Source organism: Lissotriton vulgaris, chromosome 12, assembly GCF_964263255.1.
Source record: "Lissotriton vulgaris chromosome 12, aLisVul1.2, whole genome shotgun sequence".
NCBI lineage: Eukaryota > Metazoa > Chordata > Amphibia > Caudata > Salamandridae > Lissotriton > Lissotriton vulgaris.
The window spans coordinates 801,660,318-801,688,168 of NC_141700.1; the positions used below are offsets into that span (position 1 = coordinate 801,660,318).

The window sequence follows — 27,851 nt, forward strand, 5'->3', positions numbered from 1 at the left end:
TTATCTTGTTGAAGAACTCGGAGTGTTATCTAGGAATATCAGATAGTGACTGCTGCTCTGTCATTGCACTAATTGGTCGCAAAGGAAGTAGCAGAGAGTCATGCTGGAATGTGGCTCTGTTCGTGTGAGGCCAGAGATGACTTTTCAGAAAATCGCACTTGAACGGTTATGCCAATATAGGGAATAAATGGTTTTATGGCCGAATAGGGGCATAAGGTCACAGTATCGATCAGGAACCTAGATAAGCACGCAACACCCACTCCACGTATACATGTCCATCAAAATTACTAAAACTAAGCAATTAGATGTATGTGTAACATTGCCCACCCCAAAATACATAAATGCATTCGAAAATAGGCGTACTTGTAATACATGGAACTCAGGTACTGTACGTTTTTTAAAGCATAGTAATCATTCAAAGAATTATTGCATTTGAAACTAATGAACGATTTACGCAAAAGGAATTACACATGAAGTATCTCTGACAGAAGAAAGGCGAGATAAATCATCACATAAAAATGCATTGTAATAACATGTGTGCTAGAGGCTGGTGTTATGTTGTTATGTCTCTAGATGTGTTTAGAAATAGAAGTGTGAAGCTTCTGTTCTCTAAGAATAGTTTTTACGTTAAGCAAAGAATTGTTCGTGCCAAAAAAGGTCAATATTAGAAAAAATTGTCCAATTCAAAGAAAATAGATTTCCAAAGCTCCTGGCAGTTTTTGTTGATCAAAACTGAAGGCCGGATTCAGAGTTCATGGGAACGCTGTGTGTCGGAAAGCTTTCTCAAAAGTTATTGTTTCTCCATGGGTGAGAACATCGTATCAGACAGGCTCGCAAAGAATTGGTCTACAAAATCAGGTGATAGTTCAACCAAATTAGATAGCGCTGTAACTTGGCAGGTGTGAGAATGATTGCTGTCATCGAAGGCAGGACCAGCAATGCTCACAGAACGTTGTACCTGGATGATGTTGCTTTTGTCACTCGCTCCACTGTTACCACTTTGCTGTAGTACAGGAGTCTCCACGAATGCCGTCATCAGGATTGGTAGCCGCTGGGGACAACACAATGCGTGAGCCGTTATTGGACTTAGCAAAGTATCGACGTCCATTGGTACTGCTGATGGAAGTGAAAGACAGATGTCCAACACGCATTCATCGCCGCAAAGCATACACCGTAGCACAGGTAAAATGCAATTTTGCCATATCGGTCTGAATGAAAGGAACCAGGTCATGTTTAGATCTCTCAGCCTGGCCAATCCGAGGACGTTAGTTATCCTGTCCCTGTAGCGCATTGCTAGGATTGTCTCTTCCATTCCCATGGGAGCTATGTCTGAGCCGAGGCTTGCCATAACGTAGCAGGATGGTCAAAAATAGAATCCCTGCGATGAGTCCCAAAAATAGTGGAATGCCGCCAAAAATGGAGTGCACAAAATTAGGAAAGATTCCCAAAATTGCCTGGAAGGGTGTTAGCAGTCCCGTAAAGACTGTCTTAAATATGCCTGGGATGCTTGTTGCACTAGACATGTTAAGGAGTTGGCTGAACATTTCTACGAAATGCACGGGGCAATTTGTTGATAAAAGGTCATGAACTTCAGTAGCCGTCCTTGCGACTAGAAGATCATACGTCTCTTTAGATGACGTTATAGGCACTGTTGTCTGTAAAACCACAGATTTCATTTTGCTTAATGTATCAATTCGTATAGAATAGAGATTCAGACGAGGCCAGAGGGGAGTCACTATGTCTGGAGGCCCGCTCGGAAACAATGCTTGCATACAACATTTGACCATGGACGTTACTTGTATTAGATAACTTTTTCCGGGCGTCAGGCCACAACATCTGTGATCCGTTCTAAGAATGTAACTCCCGTTTGCGAGTTGCATAAAGAAGGGCTCTATCTGAGTTGCAGGTGTGACTAGCTGGTGACATGAAAGGTTGTTCGAATTTCCATCACATGCTCCGTGTAAATTAATACCCTGACACAAAAGTATACCGCTTAGTGAGTGTTTACAGTTGTTACCACTAAGAAATACATTTTTGTCGCTGTCACTATAGCAAGAATGAGTGTATGGTAATTTCCATTCGGATTTAACATATCCTTTACCCAATTGTTCATATTGGCCAGCAGGTATGTACTCAAGGCACTTTTTAAATCGGAAAGTTGTAATCGGAATTGTGATAATTCCGTGTATTATCCATTCAATGACAGGACTCTCTGACATTGTCAATGGTAATCTCTCGAGTTTTTCGATGCTCAGGATTGTATAGTATGCTCCTTTCTGTGCCAAACTGATCTGTTTATCAGTAAGGTTAAAACTGGAAAATAATGACGTCGTGTTGATTAAACGCCAAGGCACATAGCCTGAACGAAGATTTTGCAGCGTCCAGCCTAATTCTATAATAGAGCGTAATTGAGATTGGCCATGTTGTAACATTAGCAAATCTCTGTCTATCACATCAAAGGCAGAGGATACAATATTGTCCAAAGAATATATTCTGGAAGACAGAGTCATTAACCCATTGTCTACTACAGAAAGTGATTTCTCCAAATTAATACGATCAATTTCTCGTATTTTTTCAGCAGTTTCAATTTGCTTTACTTTCCAAGCCTCGTTGTAAGCAGCATAGATACTGGTCGCTATGAAACGCTTTTGACGCTGTTTGCGTGGTCCAAGAATGAAATCGCGCAAATCAGCACCATCTTTTAGTAAAGACAAGTGTTGCTTAATTTCAGCCAGTGTGGATGTAGTTAGCCATTCTAGGCAGAGTTTCCCTACACTGTATGTTGTTATAATCCCTGGATGTTGTCTCTGGGAGTATCTAGGGTCTAATCGGGTCATTTTTAACCCCTGTGTTTTATTCAGGAACCTATCTTGACAGTTATTTGTGTCTGTAGGCCAGATTAACCACTTTTTCCAATCAGGATGTGTTCTGTTGAAATGTAAAATGTTTGACACGTCTAACTCAATATCAGCTGTTGCATTTTCAGGTATTGGCTTCGGTATAGACGGTGTTTTAAGGTCTTTGTTCTTAGCTAGGCCAAGACAAGATGTTTGGTGTATTGTGTCATTTAAAAATAACATTTGTTCTGGTATCATGCAGGTTCTAAACAGTGCTTCAATGCCTTGTACCTGCCAATCTTTTGTACCCCAAATTGTTTTCGTTTCAATATTATTTTTCCAATAATCAAAACCAAATGTCATCATTTTGTCATAAAATGCTTCTGAATATATAAATTTAGAATTTGTCAGCATTGTTTTCATTCCTGTTTTATCTAACAGTTTGTAATAAAACGTTTCTGCATCACTGGTGTTAAACCCTGAGAAGTATTTGAATTTCTCAAAAAATGCTTTAGAACTGCTTTTAGGTGGTGTAGAACAATGTTCCCATTGATTATACATAAAAACATTTCTAGGCTGTGCAGATTTATGCAAGTAATGATCCCCATAGTGGGTGTAACAGAATAACTGCTCATAACTAGATGAACCTTGTAAATAATCATGATCTGTGAATCTAGCTGACATTACTAAATCAGACATCATGTCATTAATACTGTTAAAGTCCCAATCATCAGAGAATGTACTTGGTGTCACAAAGTCACTTAAGGAAACCTTTAGTTGATGTGGATACTTCAGGATTTCGACCGGACCATAGATCTCATAGTCTGTTTTCTCCCATACTACCCCACCAGGTATTGGAATTGCTGTGACATTTACTGTTGACAGTTCTCTTTTCTTCACGTGGGATGATCTGTGTGGTTTCAGGACTAGGTTGATGTTCTGACTTGCTGTGTCCATTCAATTGTAATGAACTTTCCTAAAATTAAAACTAAAATTAGGCAGAGTAGGAGTATGAATACCCCTGAAATAATCCAATGCTCAATCAACGGTGAATCCAGATATAGTTCTTTGATTTGTTGAAGGAGTCCTGTTGTAATTTCTTTAGAATACTTTTTTGTTTCTGGCATCACTTCGGGGTCGTTTAAATCTTCAGAGAAGTTGTCGAAGTTGATGAAATAACCAGAGGCAGTTCTGTCAATTGAAGGGATTGTTCTTTCAATCTGTCTCTCGGTAGCACTTTCTGATGCCACATCATTGTAGACTGGTGTTGTTTCTTGACGAACTGTTTCAATCTGTGTTTCAAGAGGCACGAGTTCCATGGCTGTATTGCATAGTCCTTCATTGTGCACTGCAGGCTGATCGAATGTGATGAGTCTTTCAGTTTGAACCTCTTGGATTGTTGCAAGTTTGGGTATTCTGTTGTTTCTTGGGAGTCCACTGGGCCTACTGTTGATTATAGGCCACATGCTTGTGGTTTTACCAGGTCGATGGACACGACTCTGTTCTCCTTTTTACCAGCAAGGGGCGGTAGCACAACTGATCTTGTTCCGGTGACTGCTAAGACAGGTACTGCTTTTCTGTAAGAAGGCCCAAATTCCTTCTTAACCACGATCTTTTCTCTGACTAGATCCCCAATCTTTGGAATCCAGACAGGCCTTGCTGGGGCTGTTGCGGGTGGTGCCTCGTCAGTGGTACTTGGCTGTTGCTTTAACTTTATGTTGCTTAATGATTTTCTTGTTTCATTCAGTTCCTGTAAAACAGCCAAACGGTCTTTTACATCAAACTGCGTTTTTTCTTCTTGTACCACTGACATCTGACTATCGAGGTCCTGAACGTTCATTCTAATTCCGAACAATAGTTCGTATGGGCTGAAACCTTTTAGAGAATTTCTTGGCATGTTGTTAAGACTAGTCTGGACACTTATTAAATGTTTGACCCACCCAGCGCCTGAACCTAATACCTTCGCAGTTATAGATTGCTTTATATCCCGGTTTTTTCTTTCTACCACACTTGTGCGACGGACAAGAATACCGCAACCCAATTCCCATGCTAGCCATGGCCTCCTTATAAGCTCGAGAGCTGAAAGCAGGACCCTGGTCAGAATGGAACGTGGTAATTGCGTATATGCCGATATGGACTCGCAAATCTTTTATAACCGTTCTAGCGTCAGCCGAGTGCTGGAGGCCTCATTTTTTAAGCGCTTTTCGTCTTAACTGTGTACACTGGGGCGCGCTTCTCATCTTTGATTGCGCAGATAGATCGCGTTATGCAGTCTATCAGGATTTCTGAAACTATACTTGCCGGTTCTTCACTGCGATCTCTGTTGCAGTCCGGACAGTTCTTTGCGAAGTCATGAATTCCTTCACTCATGTCCGGCCACCAGTACTCTGATTGCAATTCTTTCAGAGAGGCTTTGATTGTTTGGTGTCTCAGACCCAACCCCATGTGTGCTTCCAGTAAGAGGAAGCCCCTCCTGCTCCTGTTTGGAATTACTCTATCCCCCACTCCAGGGATTCGAGCAAAAGGAACGGAGTTTGCATCGATTATGTATGCATAATTGAGTGGATAGTTTACGGGTAGTGCTGCACAGTCGCCTTTTACGGTCGTTTTTACTGCCAGCATGGTTTCCCCGTCTATGTATTTATCTGTACGCTTTTTTGTGGCTACGGAAGCCGGGTTAGTTGCTTCCGCTTTGGCTGTATTAGCCAATGAATTCCCTGCAACGTGAACGCCATCACGCTGAAGACTCTGTGCGTGAATCACGTGAGTCTTTTGTAGTTCTTTGTGTAAAAGAGCTACCTCGTTCCAGAGCTTTTTATGCTTTATTGTGGCACCTGTGTCATCTTTGTAGTCGTTTTCGATCCAACTCTGCAGTTTGTTATTGTAAGAGTTGACGCAAAAATGAGAATCGCACACGATAAGTGTGGGGAATTCGCGTTCTGCATTTTCGAGCGCCATCTTTAAACATCTGATTTCAGTTCTTTGAGCCGAACAGTACTTTACTGATTCAGTTTTTGTTATTTTCGGTTTGATTTTACCGCACAGCCAACGACATTTAATAATCGCACATGCTGCATTGTAGGATTTACTCTCTACATTGAAATGCTGTACAAAGCTATCTGTATAGATTATACAGGCGTATTGTGGGAGAGGCAGAATTTCGATTGGCAGAGGATATTCTTCTTCATATTCTAAATCATTCAGTTCTTCAAATTGCGGGGCGAAGTAGTATTTCACATCTTCCGCTCCTAGAGAATCTATGTACTGTATCCATTTCGGATCCAGTGACACTGTAGGCAGGTTTACTGGGCTGAATAGCGCCTCGAAGGCGGATTCCGCTGTAAGGATATTAATCCGTTTGCCGTGTGCTAGTTCTCGTTCATTTGCTAATGCGATTTGCACTGCGTTCACAGTTCTTTCTGTGCGACTGAATGCTTTTTCTGCTTGTGTGTACAAGTGAGATTTAATTGAAATTGGTACCTTTTCTCCCTCATTAGAGGTTAGGTACGTGAATCCGCATCTTCCTGGGATGACTCGGATTACAAGATCGATCGTGTTGTCACGCGTATCTAATTTTGTTTTTGCTAACATGTCTGTTTGCAGTGATCTCAAAATTTCTGTGTGTTTTTGAGTCCAATTGATTTGTTTTAAATCAGGTTTAATTAGTTCATAGAGAGGTTTAACCCTCTCTGCGTAATTTAGAATGTAAGTTCTTCCGAAATTCAGAAAACCTAGTATTGATTGTAAATTCTTCAGCGTTTTTGGAGCTTGGAGTACAGCGCACTTCTCTAAGTAGTTGTCCGCTAGGCTTTTCCCTTCACTTGATAATTTGTACCCTAAAAATAGTACTGTCAGATGGGCAATTCGGGACTTTTTAAAGTTGAATTTGTAACCCTCTGCTGCGAACCCAAGTATAATGGTGTTCACTCTTTTCAAGTGAGTATCCAAGTCGTCGTCTGTGAGATAAATATCATCTACGTAAGACAATGCTTCATCATCATAGATTTGTAGTAACTCTGTTACCCTAGCTGAGAATAGTCCTGGGCTGTTCTTGAACCCTTGTGGGAGTCGACAGAATTTTTTCTGTGACCCAAATGCAGAGAAAGCGGTCAAATATCTGCTTTCTGGTGCAATGTTTTGACAAAAGAAACCATTAGAAATGTCTAATGTCGTTTTATATTTTTTCCTAACTATGTTATTCATTAGGGCTGCACTATGCGAGTTTTGTACTGCAAAAGTTTTGCAACATGTATTAAGATGTCTGTAGTCCAAAACTAGACGATATGAATTGTCTGGCTTGGAGACAGGAAACAAAGGATTGTTCATTTGAGAGGTGCATGTTTCAATCACCCCCTGGTACTCAAGTTGATCTAAGATCTCCCTGACTTGTTTTTTAGCTTCTTGCTTTATGGGATACTGCCGTTGGGCAGTTGGTTCACTTTTTAGTTGGATTTTGTGAGGTGGTGAATCCTCATCCCATCCTACATGATTTTTATACAATGCAGGTGCCTGGGCTACTGCCCATTTCCTTGCATATGTATATTTTTTATGAATCGGAATGTGATTCGAGAAGGCAGGCATAATCACTTCTTCGCCACGAGGGCACTCCCTGACAAACTCTGGGGGCCAATCTTTTTCAGCTAACAGAATATCATAGCCCTTTGAGAGCTTATCCCAAAATAGACCCTTAATTTTCCTAGTCTTATCACCCTCTATACGCAATGTTATTTCGTATATTTTATGGGGCTCGCTAAGTCTGGCGTCGGCAGTTTCAACCTGAATGAATTCATTCGTGTCCACTGTCTCCAGATGACTCATCAAGATCTTGCGCGCTATACTGATTTCTGCTGCACTGTCCAACATTGTCAATGCCCACTCCCCGTTTTTCAACTGTGTCCTCAGTATTCTCGGCATGGTTGATTACTCTAATACTGGCTACCTTCTTTTTCTGAAATTGAGATTTCTTATTCTGAGCAGGTTCCTTGTCTTTGGACTTGGTGTGCTCTCCTGGGTCTGACCGTCCTCTTCTTTCCGAATTCTGTGGAAGAGATCGAGAGGGACGTGTATCAATACTTTGATATCTATCAGGTTTTTTCAGATTATCCCTATTTCTAAGGTTATATCTTTTCTCAGAGTGCTCCCGCTGGGGAGACTGGCGTTCTCGAGTCGGAGTTCTTTCCCTCCGTCGAGGAGACCTTCCTCTGGACTGGAAAACTTTTTCCTTGGGAGTGGATTGTTTATTTCCATCCCAGCTCTTTTTAGGAGTGTTTGAATTATTTTTAATAAATAATTTTTCAGGATTTTCGAGCAGTTGGGGCTTAACTGGTTTTCCACCCAAGCTGTCTCTACCTAACTCTTCATAGCAATTTTCTATGATTTTTGCAAGCTCAACAGGATCTTTTATATCTGTTTCTCTCAACTTCTGGCGAATCGCCACAGATGCTGCTTCTCCCTTTACATTGGCTAATAATATAGCCGTGACCTGCTTGAAGTCTTTCAGTAATTTCATACCTAGATTTAAAGCGGGCTCTGGACCGAATTCATTTTGAATCTGTTTTAGCACTTCTGGTATTACCGCCATAGACGGAACACCGTGTGTTTTTGTGTAAATGGAAGCAAAGACTGTACCCCAAGTGTCACAGTCCTCCACGTGTGGTGCGATTCCCATAGGAAGGCAGATGGTCAAGATTCTGTGTTTCTCAATAGGGGTAGTATCAGGAAATACTGCCTCTATTTGAGTGATTTTCTGGGCTAACCAGAAAGGAATTTGTTCCCGTTTTACGGGTGTTTTACCAAGACATGACTGTATGTTCTGTGGTGTAATTTTATTTGTGTTCCCCTGGTGAGGGGTCAGCTGGTGTGAATTAACAGCTGGCTGGACTGTTGCAGTCCGCATTACATATTGGACTAATTGCCTATGTATTTTTATTAATGTGTTTAGCTGTGCTAACAGCTCTTCTCTAGACATTTTTGCAATGTCAGGATGTGGTGTGTAGCTGGCTAGAACCGGCCACGTGGCTCCTGGTCTACCTAGAGGACCGAGCCTGGTTATGTGATCATTGTGTTTTAGGGCGCCATTAAACCAGAGCAGGTGCTCTTGAAATTTAAGTGGAATTTCAGTCTCCTCGAAAGGAGCGTACTCTTCCGGAGGTTTCTCTATTTTGTAATAGTGAAACTCTTGTGTTATAGCGTTTACCGCTGGAAAGTTTATCCATGAATAGAATACCTCTGTCTGCCGATACTCGTGAGCCTCTATCACGAAAATTACTGTACCACCTTGAGGTGTCAGTCCGTTTTCTATAAGTTTTAAAGTTATAGATCTTCTTAACTGGACCGGGATGATAATAGCACCCGGGTCTGTGTATTCGGGACCTTGCTGAGTCGCATCTGCTGCGGCCCCAGAGGTTCCGTTTTCTGGCATTGTAAAAATGCGAGGTTTGCAGAGTAGGTCTCCAAGGAGACAACGATTAGATGCACAATATTTTGGAACACTGTATCCTTCAACGTTGAATAAACCAGAGCTTTACATAGGAATCTCTTCCTACTAAGGTCGGGCGGATTTTAACCTTTCACCCACTCCAGACGTCTATTGGAGTATTTACGGGAGAAAGGGGTGTGAAATATGCACGACTGAGTTACTCTATAAGTCTTGCGTTAGTTTATCGCCTTACCAAACGTTTGGGCGCCATGTAGTGTAGTTCCTAGTTTCCCACTAGGCCCTGCGCATTGGAATAACATAAACAGTAGTATCGACGTGGAACTGCGGATATTCCAGGCCTCCACTGACTATGCTAAACTTAATTGGGTTGTGTTACCAACTAGCTCAGAGGTCACTGGAAACTTTCTTCTCAGCATAGGAAGTGATCAGCTTCCCTGGCACAGACAAGAAGGGATTCAGTTTTCCAACAACCGTGCAACATGACAACTTTGCTCCTCAGATCAAGAGTCGATCTCTAGGGTCGTGTGAAACAATAGACATAGATTTCACTCAGTCAGTCTAGTGCAGTTTACTTTCACGGTATGTAGAGAATAGAGAGACGGGCGTTTATCAATAAAGGGTTAACATTTATTGAACAGTCTTTCTTCTCGTACAAGAGAAATGTATTGCCACAATTGCAATAACTGTTATTATGAAAAGTACGTACAGTAAGATAAGTATTGCGAAATAGAACTGTAAAAGCATTGATATGGTTTCTTAGCCATACAATGGTTTAAAAGTAATAAAACATATATACAGTCATATATACATTAGGCTAACATACTCAACTGGTGCTTCTAACTAAGCCTACCCCAGTGTGCCTGACCTAAGCCTAACACGTGAAAGGGGAGTAAGTAAGTAGCTTAAGTTAAGTTGGTTTTGCCAAGGTTTGTTTCAAGAATTCTCGCCTAAGGGTTTAGTCAACACCATACCTCTGAATAGAATGATGGAGGATTGGTATCTCCTTCAGGGGTCTCTCTCGATATCCCAGTCACCTGCGAGGGTAAACTGGAAGCGCCGGGACTGGATTTCTCTGCACGAGAAATGCAGCGGCTTCTCTCAGCGCGTCGAGGAAGGAGGGGTGACAGCGTCCGCGGGCAGCTGGGCTGGATGTCTTCGCAGAGGACGGCTGCTCGGCTCCTCAAGCGTACTGCACCATAGTTCGCGCTGTAGCGGCGATAATGGTAATCAGCAGCTTCACCACCACAGGATAGCAGGCTGCAGCGACAGAGTGCTAGTTTTTACCAACACAGGGTCATGCAGGCAGCTGGCATCAGCAACAGGGAACGAACTCACAGCTCGTATCTTTCTCTCACAGCTCACATTGCTTAAGGCAACGTTGGTAATATTTATACCTGACAGGTGCCGGGTTTGACGCAAGTTTGCTGGACATAAGACGTCAATTAAAGATGTCACTAGGAAGTGACAGTTATCAGTTGCTCATTAGAGTTCCATTACTAATCAAAACATAGCAAGCGGGGATTTCCAGGTTTGCTGAGTTTTTATCTTGTTGAAGAACTCGGAGTGTTATCTAGGAATATCAGATAGTGACTGCTGCTCTGTCATTGCACTAATTGGTCGCAAAGGAAGTAGCAGAGAGTCATGCTGGAATGTGGCTCTGTTCGTGTGAGGCCAGAGATGACTTTTCAGAAAATCGCACTTGAACGGTTATGCCAATATAGGGAATAAATGGTTTTATGGCCGAATAGGGGCATAAGGTCACAGTATCGATCAGGAACCTAGATAAGCACGCAACATCTTAAAATGTAGATCAGGCTCCCCACTTGACCCTTGGCCGGCCAAACCATATAAAGTACTGGCCCCTCTTCTCAATCCCATATTGAATGGCATCTGGAATGACTCCCTTAGGACAGGCATATTTCCGGATTAATGGAAACATGCCCAATTAGTTCGTATTCTTAAAAAATCAACGCAGAAACCGGCCAACTACAGGCCCATCTCCCTGTTGCCTGCCCCAGCCAAGGTTTTGAAAAGCTGGTTCATCGGCAACTAGCAGGCTTTATTGAAACCCTTGGTCCATTCCATGACTCGCAACATGGATTTAGACCGGGTTATAGCACCGAGTCTGCCTTAATGGAGATGGCTGATTCCGTGCGATGGAAGCTGGACGGGGGCTCGAGAGCGGTGTTGGTGCTGCTTGAGCATTCGACACCGTCTCACACCCCGTCCTGCTTGACTGCCTCCGGTCTAAAGGTATTCAAGGCAAGGCCTTGGACTGGGTATCCTCTTTTCTATCCCATCGGACACAGGCGGTGTTCACTCCCCCCTACACTTCTAATAGCTGTCTGCAAAAGTGGGGAGTCCCTTAGGGCTCCTCACTGAGCCCCCTCTTGTTCAATGTTTACTTTTCCCCCTGGCCGAGCTTATTGCTCAGTCAGGAATCAAGGCAACCTCGTATGCTGATGACATTCAGCTTCTGTTTTCCTACGATGCTCCTACTCAAACTACTTTTGACCCATTGAAAGACTGTCTTCGCAACATCGCATGCTGGATGGACAATAATTTCCTTCGGCTCAATGCAGGAAAAATGGAGGTTCTCTTTTTCCATCAACCCTCTCCTCTGGATTCGAACCTCTGGTGGCCACTGGACTTGAGTGCGGCCCCTTCCCCTAAGGAATCAGTAAAAAACCTGGGGGTCAGATGGGATACGAGCCTTTCCTTTCATAATCCAGTCCAGACGGTATCTGCTGCCTGTTTCTCAAAAATTAGGATGATTAAAAAATTTCTCCCTAGTAACACCAGGAAAACCATTGTTCAGGCCCTAATAACATCCCACTTAGATTACACCAACGGCCTGTATATCGGACTCGCTTCTGGCCTCTGTCATCGGCTTCAGACAGTCCAGAATGCAGCAGTCCGGCTGGTCTGTGGCCTTTCACTAAGTGAGCATATCACGCCACATCGACGAAGGCTACATTGGTTGCCAGTCCAAAAAAGAGTGGCATTTAAAGCCCTCACTTTGGCTCATCGTGCAATCAAAGGAAAGGGCTCTGCGTATCTCTCTTCCCGCCTTCACCCCTACAGCAATGCCAGACATCTCCGATCCAATTAAAAAAATCTGCTGTCTACCTCTAGATTAAAAAGTTCGATCTGGGGGAAAAACGTTCCAGGTTTGTGCACCCTCTCAATGGAACAAACTCCCCATCTCTATCCAGATGATTCAGGAGGAGCCACCATTTCGCAAAGCACTAAAAAATTTCCTTTTTTGCTAAACTCCTCTGTGTAAGACTCAGGAAATGTGCAGAAGCGCCGGGACACCCCGTTGTGGTAGCTGTGCGCTATACAAAATACACTAAATAATAAATAAATATATAAATAAAAAGGTGAGAATGACATATCCGGTCACCCACTATCTTTGAATGTCCAGGGAGAGAGGAGACAACTCGGATAAAGAAGTCTAGGTAAGTTAACGTTAGTCATGAAAGTATTTGTTTTGGAGATGGAGTTTCAGGTCCATTAAATAGTCCCCCTGCTGCAGTCCCCCTGCTGCAGTCCCTCTGCTGCAATCTCTGCTGCAGTCCCCCTGCTGCAGTCCCTCTGCTGTAGTCCCTCTGCTGCAATCTCTGCTGCAGTCCCCCTGCTACAGCCCCTCTGCTGCAGTCCCTCAAGCGGGGGGGTGACACCTTCCATATTCCATGGGCTTTCTTCATTGTTCACTGGGAAGGGTCCGTCTTCTGCAACCGCAACTTCCCCATTGACTTGCATTGAGTACGCGGCTGTGTTTCCACTCTGCACACGGCCTTCCTGGGTACTTAAATTGGGTGGTTTCTTGGGTCCTCAGCTCTTCTAAGTCTTCTCAGTCCAGTCTCAAATTCGATCACAGTACGCATTCCACTTTATCAGTAAATCGCACTCCACTTTCCTAGTATATGGTTTGGTCTGCCCCTGGAGACCACTGTGTATTTGTGCTACTTACCTGTTCTCTTTTAGAAATATTGTGTGCATTGTGTTTATATATCCAGGTAGGAGATATACCAATGTGTTAGTGAGTGTGTATAATAAATATTACTATATTTATAACTACACAGTGTGGTTCTTTTTTGTTTAACCTGCACTTTACGATTAGTTCTGGTAAAACAAGCTGCTTTACACTCCTTCTGGACTAAGCCTGAAGGCTGCTCTCCACAGCTACCACTTAGAGATCTTTCTACGGTTGTCTAAGACCACTAACATCAGCATAAGGGTTGTCTTGATTAGTGCAGGGTGCTTCACTTAAATAAGTGTGCACCATATACTAAGCCAGTCTCCTACACTTGACAAACCCAATGTGCAGATACAGCATACACGTTGCTTTGTTTTATTTCCTTAATGCTTTAAATCTATTCATAACACTAGATACTATTTAAACATAAACTGAACTCCAAGAAAATTATATATTCTGTCACCAAATTTTAGCAATGATTCCGATTTTTGCCCCAGCCCTCCAAACCCTTTCCCAAGGGCGAAGCTTACTCAGTTTGATTCAAGGGGTGTAAGCCAGTGGTTTCCCAGCAAGCTCTGCAGTGTACCCAACAAAAAACAAGGTCACTGACGTGCTCCTGCATCACTCTTAAATCTGGCTGGTCATCCCCGGCAAAGGAGTATGGAAACCGAGCAGCTCAAGAAGCTGGTTTTAGATCATGTATGATGTAGAGAGATTCAGCACATCCAAAATGTCATCTTCAGCATGTGTGTCAAAAGCAGAAAACAATGTATTAATGTTAACACTTGTGTGCCTCCATAACCTGTGCCAGTTGTGTTGATCAGCATGCCAACATTTTCGATGCACTTTAGGATCTACTTTGCTGCATTTTTTATGTTTCTTCTCCTTCCGTGTCTGCAGCACCAAGTGGGGCACTCTTAACTTCCGTAGTGACATTCCGGGAAATATCTCCTGACCAGTACGCCTCAAGTCAAAGCTGACAAACACTGTCAAACCCAACAGGGCCTATCAGAACCTGATGTTTAGCATTTATTAGGGGGGTGGGATACCCCATAAACCCCTTATGAAGCTACCCCCCTGTCCTTTCCACTTTCCAGATCCCAGATAATTGTTTGCTCACGCAAAGTGCATTGTGGGTGCTGTAGGCCAGATTGTAATGTGATATTCATATGTTTTTTTCCTTCCACAAAGGCTGTTTTGTGGTTGATTGGATGCTCTCTCAAGCCTTGTAACTGCTTGAAATTATGGAGCTGTGTTCTCTGAGTTCCATGACTTGCCCATCGCACCTGGGCATAATTTTCATTGTGTACTCAGATTAATATTGATATGTTACTAGGTTCCCCTATCCTCTTCAAAACTGAACAGAGTTTTTGTGTGGCACTAGATCAAATTTAGACTTTAGGCTCATAAAGGCAATGTAGCCCTAGCTGCTGGTGTCTCTGGCGATGTTCTGGCCGAGATGGAGACGCTGGCAGCTAGCTGGAGGAACTGGGGCCTCGGCCAGAGGCGGACGAGTCCACCTCCTTCAGCGACACCAGTCGATGATATTCGGTCCAGACGACCTCCATCCAGTGCCGCCGCTGCTGTGCTACTATCTCCTGCCGAGATTGTGGTTGTGGTGGACCAACAGGAGTAGTTTTATCAAGAAAGGAAAAAAAAGAAAAAAGACAAATTGTGAACAATGCTTTGTGCAAACTCTTGTTTACATAGTGGCACAGTAGAGGAAGTATTTTTACTACTCAGTATCCTTCGATAATTCCAAGGTTTGCCAGCCCTCTGTGATGTAGAATTATGGAGTTTTGCATTGTTAATCTCAGGTTCGTGTGAGTGTTTGATTCCACTGAGTATGTCTACATTTCAGTCGTTTTTTTTTAAGTAAGATATTATACTTATTTCTCCTTGTTAATTCCTCTTTCTACATGTGCTGCATTCTGCAGCACACATAAAAAGAGGGAAATGCCTCTCACAATTGTTTTTGTGCAGGAAGGTGCCTCTGCCTGCACATAGACAATCTTGCTTATAACGCAGGCGCCCGTGCACCCAAACATTCTGAATTTGTGTCAAAATGTGACGTATCAGAACTCCATCATGATGGAATCAAAGTGGAAAAAAAGCATTCTCTGCTGAGGATACTGCAGTAACTGAGGAAATTAGAGAGCTTTATAACGAATAAGTTCCTAAAGATGGCCGCCAAAGGAAAAAGAGCCATGTGCTGGGTGCATATATGAAAGGATACAGTGCTGGGCAGTGCACGACTATTGAATGCAGTTGCCGGATGTACGTCTGCCTCTGAATGGTACAGTACATGGGGGATTCAGTACTAAGCAGTGTTTATATGCTCTATACATGCACTGAATGTATGGTGTGAGGCGCCCGTGAAAATGTGGGGGTGACTGTAGCTACTGAGAGGGACATGAATCCAACCGCAGTAGTGTTAAATCACCACGATGCTGGCTCAGAAGGTTGAAAAGAACACTTCTGTCCACATGTAGATTCACTCTCTGAGTTCACATGTAGGTGCATCGTTTAAACGCATAGGGAGAAGTAGATTCACTCGATGTGAGTTCACATGCACGTGCAAACATCTACACGCAGAGAAAGGAGTAGATTCATTCCATGTGAGTTCACACATAGGTGCGTTATTTACCCATGGAGAGAGAGGAAAAAAATTCACTCTATGTATGTTCACACGCAGGTACAGTCATCGGCACACAGAGGAAGGTGTATATTCACACCATCTGAGTTCACTCATAGGTGGAGTCTTCAAAACCCAGAGGAAGGAGTAGATTCGCTCTGTGAGTTCACACGTAGGTGCAGCCATCTACACACAGAGTAAGGAGTAGATTCACTCTATGTGAGTTCATACATAGGTGCTGCCATCGACACTTTTAAAATGTCAAAATAAAAGACATTTGAAATTTAAAGTGCGTAGAATTTGAACTCAACCCTTGCCAGATGTTATTACAGAATGTTTGTACAAAACCTTAATGAGATTAATTATTTCTCTTCCTACAGACGAAAAAGTTTATGGAGCCTTATAAAGATATTCCAGATGTTAACTGCTTTTTTTTAAATATCAAGGTTTAAAAGTGTTTTTAGAAACTAAAGTATTTTTTGATGATGCATAAATCAGGGGTGTTGAGACAACCAGAGCTGGTGTTCGCCAGGGATTGAACCTATATTTTTACTCCACAAGCATGGATTTATCTGACCTCCTTGAATCCCTTCTGTCCACAGGCCACGTGTGTGGGTGATATCGGGACACAGATAACCCCGCAGGATGATGACCGCAGATGGGACGGACAGCAGTCTGCTGTCCGGCCCGCTGGACCACACCGATCTGGACTTTGGAGATTATTCGGACAGCTTCTCGAAGGAAGAAGTAGATGATGTGGGTAAGGAAACCGCGCTGTTACATCAATGGGTCCATCCTTTAGTCCGAGGTGTCCCTCTGCGTCGTTATTAGAGACCCCGTTCCTGCACGCTGCCAACGCACGTCTCCTTCGGATTACGAGTTGGCCTCCAATGCTGGACAAGGAGAAGTAGCTCCAGGTCTCCAGTCTGAAGGCCATTGGTCTCAGGGTGCGTAATCAATCTGGCTGCCCCCCTCCTGTATCGCCCCCGACCTGTTCCCAGACACTTGTCCTGAATCTTAACTATAATGTGCACTGTGAGGTCCTAGTAAAAGTTGTCTTTCTATCTCAGCTCAAAATGCTACAAGAAAATGTGACAATTCAACTGTGCAGGGTTTGATTGTTGACACACAAACATAAACATGCCCGGTCGCCACAAGTCTGTGATGACGCAATCTGCTAAGGCATGAAAGGGCCCGTGATTCACCCCCCCATCCCCCCACCCCCTTACACAACAAACACATCTCTGCACTAAAGTTGAAGCCAGAGAGAGGAACATGCTGCCCCCCTCGGGCAGATGCTCTGGACAGTTGTGGTCTCGCTGTGAGGGAACTCTTTCACGATCTTCATGCTGAGAGAAGGAATTTGCTGAGCTAATGAATTCGAAGTCCAGGCAACAAAAAAAAAACAGATGTTGCTAAAATATCCCACAGTTCCTAAAAGGAAGAGTCAGTAAAATTAAATGAAAATAAAACAAAGCGTAACTTAAAGTAAACTAAATAATTTGACTGTAATTATTTGTAATTTAACTGAAATTAAATTAAAATCTACTGAATAAAACAATGTAAATCCTTGTAAAAATGGATTGGTAGTGGTCTTTTTTCTACTTCTACTCCTGTTCCTAGAGCAGGGTGAAGGGCGAAGACTGAGCAGGCCAGGCCGCGAGGGAGCGGGCGTGGGGCATGTGGAGTGAAGGTGGTGATGGTGGGTGGATATTTGTTAGGATAAGGGAGCGTGATCATGTAGGACGCAAACAGTGCGACAGAGGAGGAGGTGAGGCAGGGACTCCTGGATGAGGTAAGGCAGCGTGGTGGCGTAGAGAGGTGCTGGGACCTCCCTGAAGAAGTAGGGTCTAAGAGTAGGCAACTTGAGAGGGACAGGAGGGGAGGACGGTAGTGAGCGACGCCGAGGGAATAGTGGAACCAGCAGGATGGAGAAAGGAAGAAAGGAATATTCATCAAGTTGAGTTCATCAGCCTGCTGAATGTTGCCTTAACCCCTCCCATACTTGTGACGGAACCGTTCCGTCACGAGCCTCGGTGGGACGTGCTGGTGACGGAACGGTTCTGTCACGGCCCGTTCACCGCGCCTGCACAGCGCAAATTCCGCGCCTGTGCTGAAGTTCTAAAGAGCGGGCGGGGCCGTGACGGAACCGTTCCGTCACAAGCACAGCTCACCCGCGGGCCGTGACGGAGCGGTTCTGTCACCAGCACGGGAGCGCCGCGTGGCCCCGCCTCCCCCTTAGCTCTGCGGCGGAATAGCCAGCGCAGAGACGGGGTTAAGAGACATGACTTCAAGATTTCAGGTTCCAAAGTAGGGGATATTGAAGCCACTCTCAAGGAGCAGAGGTTCGGTTTGTGATCAGGATAGTGACAACAACAAGGCTAATCAATCTTTGCTCTTTGTTCAGAGATTAAACATTAACATTTCTAGCGTATATTTCTGCCTGCTCCACCGCAGGACGATGTGTTCTTCAGAGGTGGATAATATAGCCTTATAGCCTGCCGTAGCGGTCTATACCAGCTATTTAAGACCCGCTCCAGTGTTCAGGCCTGACCCGAAGGTGAGGGACTTTAACAAGGGAGCGGGACTTTAATAGCTGGTATACCCCTGCTACGAAGGGCTATAAGGCTATTAGAACAGAGGGCAGAATGTTCCAACAAATAAAACAAAGGCCTCTCGGAGTTCGAGGTGTTTAAATTCCCTCGGGCTCCGAGAGGCCTTTGAAAACAACATTGGACTGGCCGAAATAGCAACTCTTAATTGTAATTTCAGAATCCAGGTTGGTTCCTGCCCTGCACTTATTAATGCCCTTATTAATGCCTCTTCTTCCTAGGGGTCTTATTCGTCCCAAGTTTGGCGATTTCCTTGTGATTTCTGCAGTGCTCGCCTCCTGCACTTCAACCATATGTTGTGTTTCATTTGCAGACAACCTTTGCAGCCGCTTCATGGTTGTGTACAACCTGAAGCCCGTCAAGCAGCAGGGGCAGGTGTTCATGAAGGGCGTGCCCATCACCGCGTGCATGGAAGACACGGAGCGGTACGCCAGCGGCTCCAAGGTGAGGAGCCATGGGTGGTGGTAGGGGGTGGGAGAAGTCAAGTGTCCTCTCAGGACTAGCATGGCCTTGTAGCAGTGATGCTTCGCCTGGCAGCCTGAGGCTGAGCTCAGGGGCATACTTGGAACATTAGCTGCTGGACGGGGCCTCAGGAACCCACAAATATCTCCAGTTGGCTGCTTATCAAGGCAAGAGTTGAAAAAGTCCCACTAAACTGAAAACAGCTGCTTTATATTTACCTCTCAAACGTAGCATGTGGAGAAGGGAACATGGCGTGCTGGGTCTGGCACAAAACGGTTCCGCGTTGACTCCGTTTCATAATACCACTTAAAAATTCTGTGCATAAGTAGGTTTTTGTCTCTGTAAGAACTAAGTTGTGGTTGAAGGACATATCTTTTAGGTATATAAACATTCAAAGCATGTGGTCCTAATTTCAATCAGTGTTCTTTTGAAAATGTATTTATACAGAAATTCGAATTCAGTTGTACACATAGATGGGCAGATGAACAAAGCTGGCTTTTATGTGGGAGCGCCCGTGACCATCCGTTGTCGTGTAGTTCCCACTAATCTCTGCACGTTTGTGGACAACCTGAACATTGGGAGAACTAGTACCTAGACTGACTCTGGGCACCCCCGCAGGATATGTTGTCATAAAGACGAGCTATCTTACAGTTCCAACACCAGCCCCCCTAACCCAAACAAGGAACAAATGATTTCCGGCGACCACTGAACATTACAACCCTGATACCTCCGGGATCGTGGTGACCGATCAGAACCTTTCGCTCAGTCTCTCGTGTGCTCTTGTTCTCAGAGAAGTATACAAAGAATACGCAATGGGACGTTTTCAATATATTTATTGAGCCGTTATTCTTGTATAGAACATACGTGCTGTGATAATCAGTAGACGGAAGCACGCGAACGTGATTACAAACACCAGAAAAGTGAACAGTAGATATAGTTCTACCAGGGTGCTAAGAACATTGTATATATGCAGGCTTATAAAACAGAATAGTAATCAGGCGTACTCCTGTAATGCAATCCCTAACCCCCGAAAGGCTTCTTTATTTATAATAAAAAGCATCCCTGCGATGTAGGCGCAGATTAGAGTTGTTATGGGTACGCAAATAGCCATGTCACCCAATGGATGAAGATAGAACGACATTTGTACATCGTGCGTAAAGGCCTTGTACTCCGTGTGCGAGGCATCGTGATAATGTTGCGCGAAGTGAAGTGTGTAAGGTAAGCAGTTTCAGAGAAACAAATCCAACATTGCCATGCATGCCAATATCTGCAAAAGGTTATCGTAAAATGTTATCGCGCAGAAAGAGTACAATGTAAGGAAATGCGAAGCGTTGCTACGTGGGCCAAACTCCGACACATAACACCATGAGGAACGCCTCAGATTCCCAAATGTGCATCACTGGCTGCATGCAGAGGCAACAGGGGAAGCGAGGTTTTGCTATCGACACTATAAAAGAGCATCTCCCCCTAGTATTAGAGAGCACAGGATTATTAAACCACCATGAGAAAGGCTCCGCTTTACGAGATCACTGGTGCCAACCTACCCCGCATAGGATCACACATGCCTTCGTTAAATGTAACACACCACTAGATGCTGTGTGTGCTCAAACAATCAAATGTAAACCAATTTGCATAATTCTCACATATTTAGTCTATATTTCATCTGAAAAGAATACATTCAGAAATTAAAAATCTCTGGCAATGTTTTTTTTTAACTGGGTTTCTACTATATTACAATTTCATGGGGTAATATCTTAATACATATTCTTGTATACAAATGTTTTTACAGAGCTCAGACTCTGACAGATACAAAAACACAACTATTGATTGATTGAGACCCTGTTGTAGTGTGTCAATGCACAACAGGTCACCTCCGCATCCTCACTAGGATATGTGTCGAATGCTCACAGGTCGTCTACTAAAAAAGAAAGTTGACGCAACGTTTCTGTGCTACTAGATTTTGTTTGGACCTTCCTCAGGGCTAGCACACATAGACTCACCTTTACATAAATAATGCTATTATGAGCATTTCACAGTGGAATAATTCTGGACAATGTCCCCCAACAGTCAGTAGACTATATGAAGTGTAAAGAAACAACACCTCAGCTAAATCACATCTGGCTTGTAGACACCCAGCGCAATACAAGTGCATGATAGAAATTTTCTTCTGGTTTATGAGAAAACTCAAACTTTGTTTCTTATCATTAAATAATTAATAATGTTTACTGGATGACGCAATCTCCGGTAGTTTCTGTTGGCGTGCTCTTGTCGTATACAGGCTTCTACAGGTGAAATTGTTATCGTCATCGGTCGTCCCTAGATTCATAAACTCTCTCCAGAATGCGAAAAACAGTAACACGTGAGGTTGCTTCATTTTTCAAAGAACCCACTCCCTCACTTAAGCAGCCCCCTTCCTCGTAATGTGCATTTCTCACTTACTTTTAGAATTCCCTGTTTCTCAGAAAGGCAGAAGTGGCGGTAGAAACAGAAAACTGCTTTCTATACTTCCTGTCTCATCTAATTCCCTTATGACCCTCATTGTGTAGACGCAAGGCTTCTACGACAAACAGATCCATTGTTCCGGTGTGTAGATGGGACGTACTCGCCATGAACTGAACACACCAACTCTGCGCCATCTTGTTGTGCCCACCTCTCTCGTGTTGCACAGGGGGACGAAAGGCAAGTTACTTTAGGACCTCCTTGGACCTGTGAAAGTGTCATTTCTGTGCTTTTCTGGCTTGTGTAAAATCATGAGCGGAAGTTTACTCACACAGTTTAAAGTAAATTGTGAAGAGCTGTTAATGTCTGCAGATTGGTGGAACCGTGCACTGGGCGTGCGTGCATTCGAAGACATTCATCACGCACTGCACTGGAGTGAGGTTCTGCTGCACGACTCCAGCATCTCCTGGTGTAAAGTGGGTGCTGTACTTCCTTAACCCCTCCTCCAAGTTTAGATGCGCTGCAATGGAGCCTTTCCAGAGGCGAGGAATCTGCAGGAAGAAGTGACCATTGGCAGAATGGGCCATCTGTAGTAATTTCCTTCCTTGGGGCCCCTCTCCTCCCCAGCTAACTCGAGGGGCCTGCTTTCTGATCTCCATAGGGTGGACCACATTGTGTGTGTTTTGTTGATGTGGTTTGTCGCACTGCCTCTCTCTCACCTGAGAGGTGCAGGGCTGGGAAGCACGTATTTCCTGTGGTTGGTGGTGCCTCCTGTCTTTGTCATGACCGTAGCCTGCACTCAAGACCCCCAAACACTGTATGCTTCATGGGCCGAGTCCCTTGTTCAGCCTCTTCTTCCCAGAATACCTGCAACTCTTGTCCAGAACTTCTCGTACCCACTATTCGATTGTGTTGACCTGGTGAAGTTAAGACGTCACCGTTGCTTCTCTGATGGCCTCTTGTGGTTTATCCCAAGATCATACATAGCAAAGCTCAAGAAGCAATAAAGAACTGACAAATGCAGAGAATTGATCTTTGGTCTGTATATATTTGACTCTGGCTCTGAGGGCTTGTGAGATTTCTGATAGGCTTGTGAGGCAATGGGCAGTCTAACACCGGGACCACGCTTACACTCCTAAATTGAAAATGTAATCCAGACGATGGTATTGGAGACTGTCGCAAGGAGCTATGGCCAGATGTACGACCTGCAAAATACCGAGTCGCAAAACAGTATTTTGCGAGTCGCAATTTTGTTGTGACTCACAAAATTCTGTTTGTAGATGGGCGCATGGTTTTTAGCGTGCACGAACGGGTCTGAGTCCTGTTTGGGCACGCTAAAAACCTTTGTGCATCTGACACTATGTCTAATAATGGGGTATATTCAGATATGGCACCCGGTGTATGAGGTCCGCTTGGGGTTCAGGAATTCTACTGAGAATGGCGGCTCATCAGATATCCTCACTTCTGGGAGCGAGGAGGTGAGATCTGATCAATGCATCTGTGGGGAAACCCAATGCACAAAGTCTACCATTTGTAAGTGTTACTAGTGGTCATCTAGTGGTCATCTGCTGGTCTTGATTCATCTCCTTCTGACCTCGTGTTAGCATACGAAAGGTCCGAGTTCTTACCCTGCCTGTCGAGGCCTTCCGTCTGTGGTTTAAGCACCTTCGGTGGGGCACCAGGTCCTTGCTGTGCCTTTGTCCCAATGGAAGACACCGGTTTGTTCTTCGGCTGGCTGGGAACGAGAGGCTAGACCGCATCCAATGGAAGCATTGCTCTTACAGCTGACTGGGTGCATAGCAGTGCTTCGAAACTCAACTGCGACAAGTTCAAGAGCTTGGCCTACAGCCACACTAAGTCTATCTGCTCAGGAGTCCCCAACCCCCCACGCTGCAATCCATGCTAAGGAACCTCGGTCTATCTATAAGAACTTGGCTTTTGATTCTCAGGTAAATATGATTACATCAGCAGGCTTCTTCCATCTTAAACTGGAGATATTTCCATTCTGGACTCTAGAGTCGGACATTAGCCGCACATGCGTTTGCTCGGTTGAGGATGGCTCATTGAGCAGACCCTCTCTACGGTGGCTTGTCCAGACTACAGGTGACACAGAATCCAGCTGTCGGCAGATACTTGGATGTGTGTCTGCTTCCAGTAATAGTTTTCACTTAACAGGAACAATTGACATGACATAAGTAACCCTGATGAATTGTGGGTGTCTCATCATATAGAGCCACTGTTCGGCACTTACACAGCCTCAGGTAAGGCACAGATATACTCCTAAATTGTGGGGAAAGGATGTTATGTTACTGCCAGAGTACAGCCAGAGCTCCTGACTCTGGAACTGGGGACCCAGGTTCTAGTCTCAGCGTCGGCTCAACATCCTGTGATCCTGGGCAAATCACTGAATTTCCCTGTGCCTAATAATATGAAAAATGAAAGTATCCTTGTGTGATGTAACTGGTGCTCATGTAAAGTGCTACAAAAGCTTCATGTCTAGTTCGCGCTATAAAACTGCAAAACAAAAACCTGCAGGTCAAGGCGTTGTAAATGTTAGCGCCTGGTTATGTTACTGCTGCTCCAAGTTCCTAATGGGTCACTTTCCCCTTAAGAAACCATTGTAATCTGGTGGTTTAGATGGTGGGTTTATAAGCCAGACCCTCAAAGTCACTGCCCTTAGCGAGGAGAGCTGAGTCCACCCTACGAAAGACTCAACTTGTGCGCCTCACTGACCCTACTTTTTAACTTCATGGGCGATCGGAGTGACCATGAACCACAGGGACCCTCCCCAGGCGCTCCCAGCACCGGCTTAATGTAGTGCATGTTACACAGACCAGTGAACTTGAGTGTAAACATAGCAGTGTCAATGCCAGCAGATGAACCCGTAAGTATCTGCCCAGCGCCCGTTGCCCCCAGTTACTGCTCCCCAATATTATAAAGCAGTCCGCATCCTGTGAACCAATTCACCGAGGTCTGGTGGACCTGGAGTCTTTGGCGCACGCGGCGTCCATCGCTTCACCCACAATCATCAGGTGGGCAGTAGAGCGAAGGTCCCATGTTCTTCCTGTGTCAAGATTAATTTTACCCAACAGGGGCATTACCACTGCTGCCTTGGGCTCTCTGAAGGCACCACTGCAGTATTTCAGTCACTAACTGGGTGACCAGCGAGGACCGATCTCTCAAGGACCAAGAGGGAAGATGGCCAACCCCCTCTCATCCTCTGCCCTGAGCTAAGCCGGCTTCCTCTCTGCACTAGGGTTGTATTTGTGTTGTAAGGTTTTAATTTTAAAGAAAGTGGCTGGCTGATGTCCAGCGGTGATGGTCTCACTAGCCGTAACCAGGAGAGAAGACGCGCAGCTTTGGGGAGATCAGGAGGAACGTGGAGCTTTGTGTGGCCTAAGAAATGTAAATAAAGAAAAGATAACATTGGTACAAAGAGTGAGTCCTCTAAGGTTCTTGAAATTTTGAAGCAATTGCAAGACTGGCTTGGCAGAGGGGGGAGAGTTGGGCACCACTTGGCAGAGACCGACAAGGAAAAAACTGAGCCCTACTGAGAAAGATGCTCCTCTTGAGGATAAGAAGATGGGGCAGGAGGGTGTGCTGGTGTCACCGTGGTAACGAAGGTTAACTATGGGTGGAAAATTCATCATTCTAATTCTGATGAGATACTAAGGTGCCAATGTTGGCCAATATGTGCCATCCAACCACATCCGTAGAGAGGTGTGGTGCACCGGCCAGGGCAGCTGACTTCGGAGCACAGGGTTCACGGTTCGATCCCCGGCTCTGGCGGCAGCTCAGCTCAGCACCATGTGACTCTGGGCAATAGCTCACTTAATTTCCATTACGGCCCCCAGCACCTTGAGACCCGTAAGGGTGAGTAGTTTGCGCATTACAAATACTGATTTACATTTTTTTACGCTGCATGACACTCTAGAAGGAAACTCAAAGTAAGCTAGGTGTACGGAGTGCCATTGGCAGGGCCCTTCCAAGATCTAGGTTTAGAGTGAGATAACATCCTTGGTTTCTTGATGGCGGTGTCTGTGAAAAGGTCCGGTGCTCACGTAAGAATCTGTCGATATTCATTTGCTGGTTTATTGAGGAAATGTTTCATGTTGCCCTCTGTTGCCACCATGCAGGTGAAGTCCAGCACGCAGTATTCCGTGCGACTGACGCACGGCGAGTTCACGTGGACCATAAAGAAGAAATTCAAGCACTTCGAAGAGCTCCACCGAGACCTTCTGCGACACAAAATCTTCATGAGCTTCCTTCCCTTCAACCCGCTGGCCAGGTAACCGCACCTGATGTAGAGTTCCTTGATGGATAGCCTTATCACTTATCAAAGCAAACCTATTGCTGGCCAGGCAGGGAAAATGTACTAAAAGATGCCATACATGTTTAAATCTTTCCCTTTGGTTGTCATGGTGGATTATAAACATCATGCCTGGGTTCTGGAGTGATGCAGTTGCACCATTCTAATATGGCCTCCACTGTTTACAGTCATGCTGCTGGCTACGGAAGTGCATGTCCTAACAGCGGTCATGTCTTGGTCAGTCACTGCTGGGTCTGCTTGCTCTGTGGAACACGTGATGGCTTGATCGGAATAAGTGGGTGCATGTTTTTTTTTCCCCTAAAGTATATCCAATGTTCTTTTTTGAGAAAAAATGTAGTCATTATTATTATTATCTTTTGGATGAGTTTGGTGCTGGAGTTCTATTGAGTGAAACCTGCTTTTGACTTCTTTACACGCCCCTAATTCCTTTCAGGAAGTAAGTCCCTGGAAAGGTGGATCATCAGATTGCCCTGGGTCACCCTGATGACCAGTGCTTGGTAAACGGAGAGGTGGCTCTTGCTTGTCGGAGTGCTGTCACAGCCCCGTCATCAGTGTTTGATTACCTATGTGGTTCCTCCATCCAGTTGGCACAAGGCTCTGTTGGTGTGAAGCCCCGTGAACATGGTGCACGTCTAGAACAGCATCCAGGCTGTGCTTTCCTCCCACACCTTGGTCATCGAATGGTGTTTTGCACTTACTCGTGAAACGATGATAGGTCACTTTTGCCAGTCCCGCCCTGTAACTGTCTTCACCATAAGTTGATGTTTGCCCATCCCACTGCTCTGCTTCTATTTCTGCTATAGTTTCTCGAACCTGGGCATATCGAGTGCTGTCTTAACATGGGCACGCTGGGCAGTTGCCCAGAACCCCACGGGCATAGGGGCCCCATGCAGTCCAGACTTTAACACTAATTTTCCGGTAAACATTTGTTCGAAGCATATGAGCTGCAGATTGTACACTATGCATTAGATCGCCACCTGGTGTTGGGCTCGGATGATTGCAGGTTGTTGTCTTCTTGGAACAAGTCTTTGTAGTCACGAGATAGGTGACTCCTCCCTTGGACAATACTGCGCATGGGCATTGGCTCCATCCTTAGATTGTTTTTTTCCGCCACTGGGTTCGCATGAAAGTTTCTCCACTCCGGCTAGAAAAAGACTTTTCAGCAACTTCGAAGTATCGAACTTCTTCAAACTTCAAGAAACTACCTTCGACATCGACTACAATACTTTTCGACACCATCAGTTCCATTCCGGTCATCGACGTGGGCCGTTGGGCCTACGACACCGTGCAGCGTACATCACATGGAAAAAACTCAGTTCAAGAGATGCCCGGTATATCAAGCAAAGTTTCCACATAGCGACCACCATGAGGTCTGCAACCTCTGTCTATCGCCAGAACACGAAAAGTCGACCTGCACATCTTGTGCATCCTTCCGATCAAAGAAAACCATCTGGGATCGGAGGGCCCGTCGACACGAAATGAGGAGATCAGCTCCAGCACAGGAAGACATCTTCGACGAAGCGGTTCCCCTCGTTCCCGAAGAAGACTCACCTGATCTCCAGATCGTATCAGAGGCAGACGACTCATTTGACTCCATTCCATTGGGTCAGTGCGTGAGTACTACTGCCCCTGCACCACATATTCTGCCCAAACTGAAGGCAAAGGTCAGCACTTCCGCCCAAAGGGCCCAGTCAAGACCGAATACCTGCTTTGAAAGCCCCGCTCTCCAGCCCGGCTCCGAAGAAACCAACTAAGCCTTCTAGTGCCTCAACACCGAGCAAGCCTCTTCCATCGGCACCGAAAAATAAAGATGCCTCGGCGCCGAAGCCAAAAGACCCTTCGACACCGAAGCCAAAAGACCCTTCGACACCGAAGCCAAAAGACCCTTCGACACCGAAGCCAAAAGACCCTTCGACACCGAAGCCAAAAGACCCTTCGACACCGAAGCCAAAAGACCCTTCGACACCGAAGCCAAAAGACCCTTCGACACCGAAGCCAAAAGACCCTTCGACACCGAAGCCAAAAGACCCTTGGACACCGAAGCCAAAAGACCCGTCGGCACCGAAGCCAAAAGACCCGTCGGCACCGAAGCCAAAAGACCCGTCGGCACCGAAG

At 45.0% G+C, this 27,851-nt stretch overlaps 1 protein-coding gene across 2 annotated transcripts in view; it reads left to right on the forward strand.

Annotated features, from left to right (window-relative positions):
• Positions 1–27,851, forward strand: part of PLD2 (phospholipase D2) — a 476,181-nt gene that overhangs the window by 248,669 nt on the left and 199,661 nt on the right. For both annotated transcript variants that reach the window (XM_086946231.1, XM_086946232.1), the window contains exons 3-5: positions 16,496–16,653; positions 18,819–18,949; positions 25,543–25,694. In XM_086946231.1, the coding sequence (XP_086802357.1) occupies positions 16,539–16,653; positions 18,819–18,949; positions 25,543–25,694 (398 nt within the window). In that variant the 5' untranslated portion in view covers positions 16,496–16,538. The remainder of the gene's footprint in view (positions 1–16,495; positions 16,654–18,818; positions 18,950–25,542; positions 25,695–27,851) is intronic.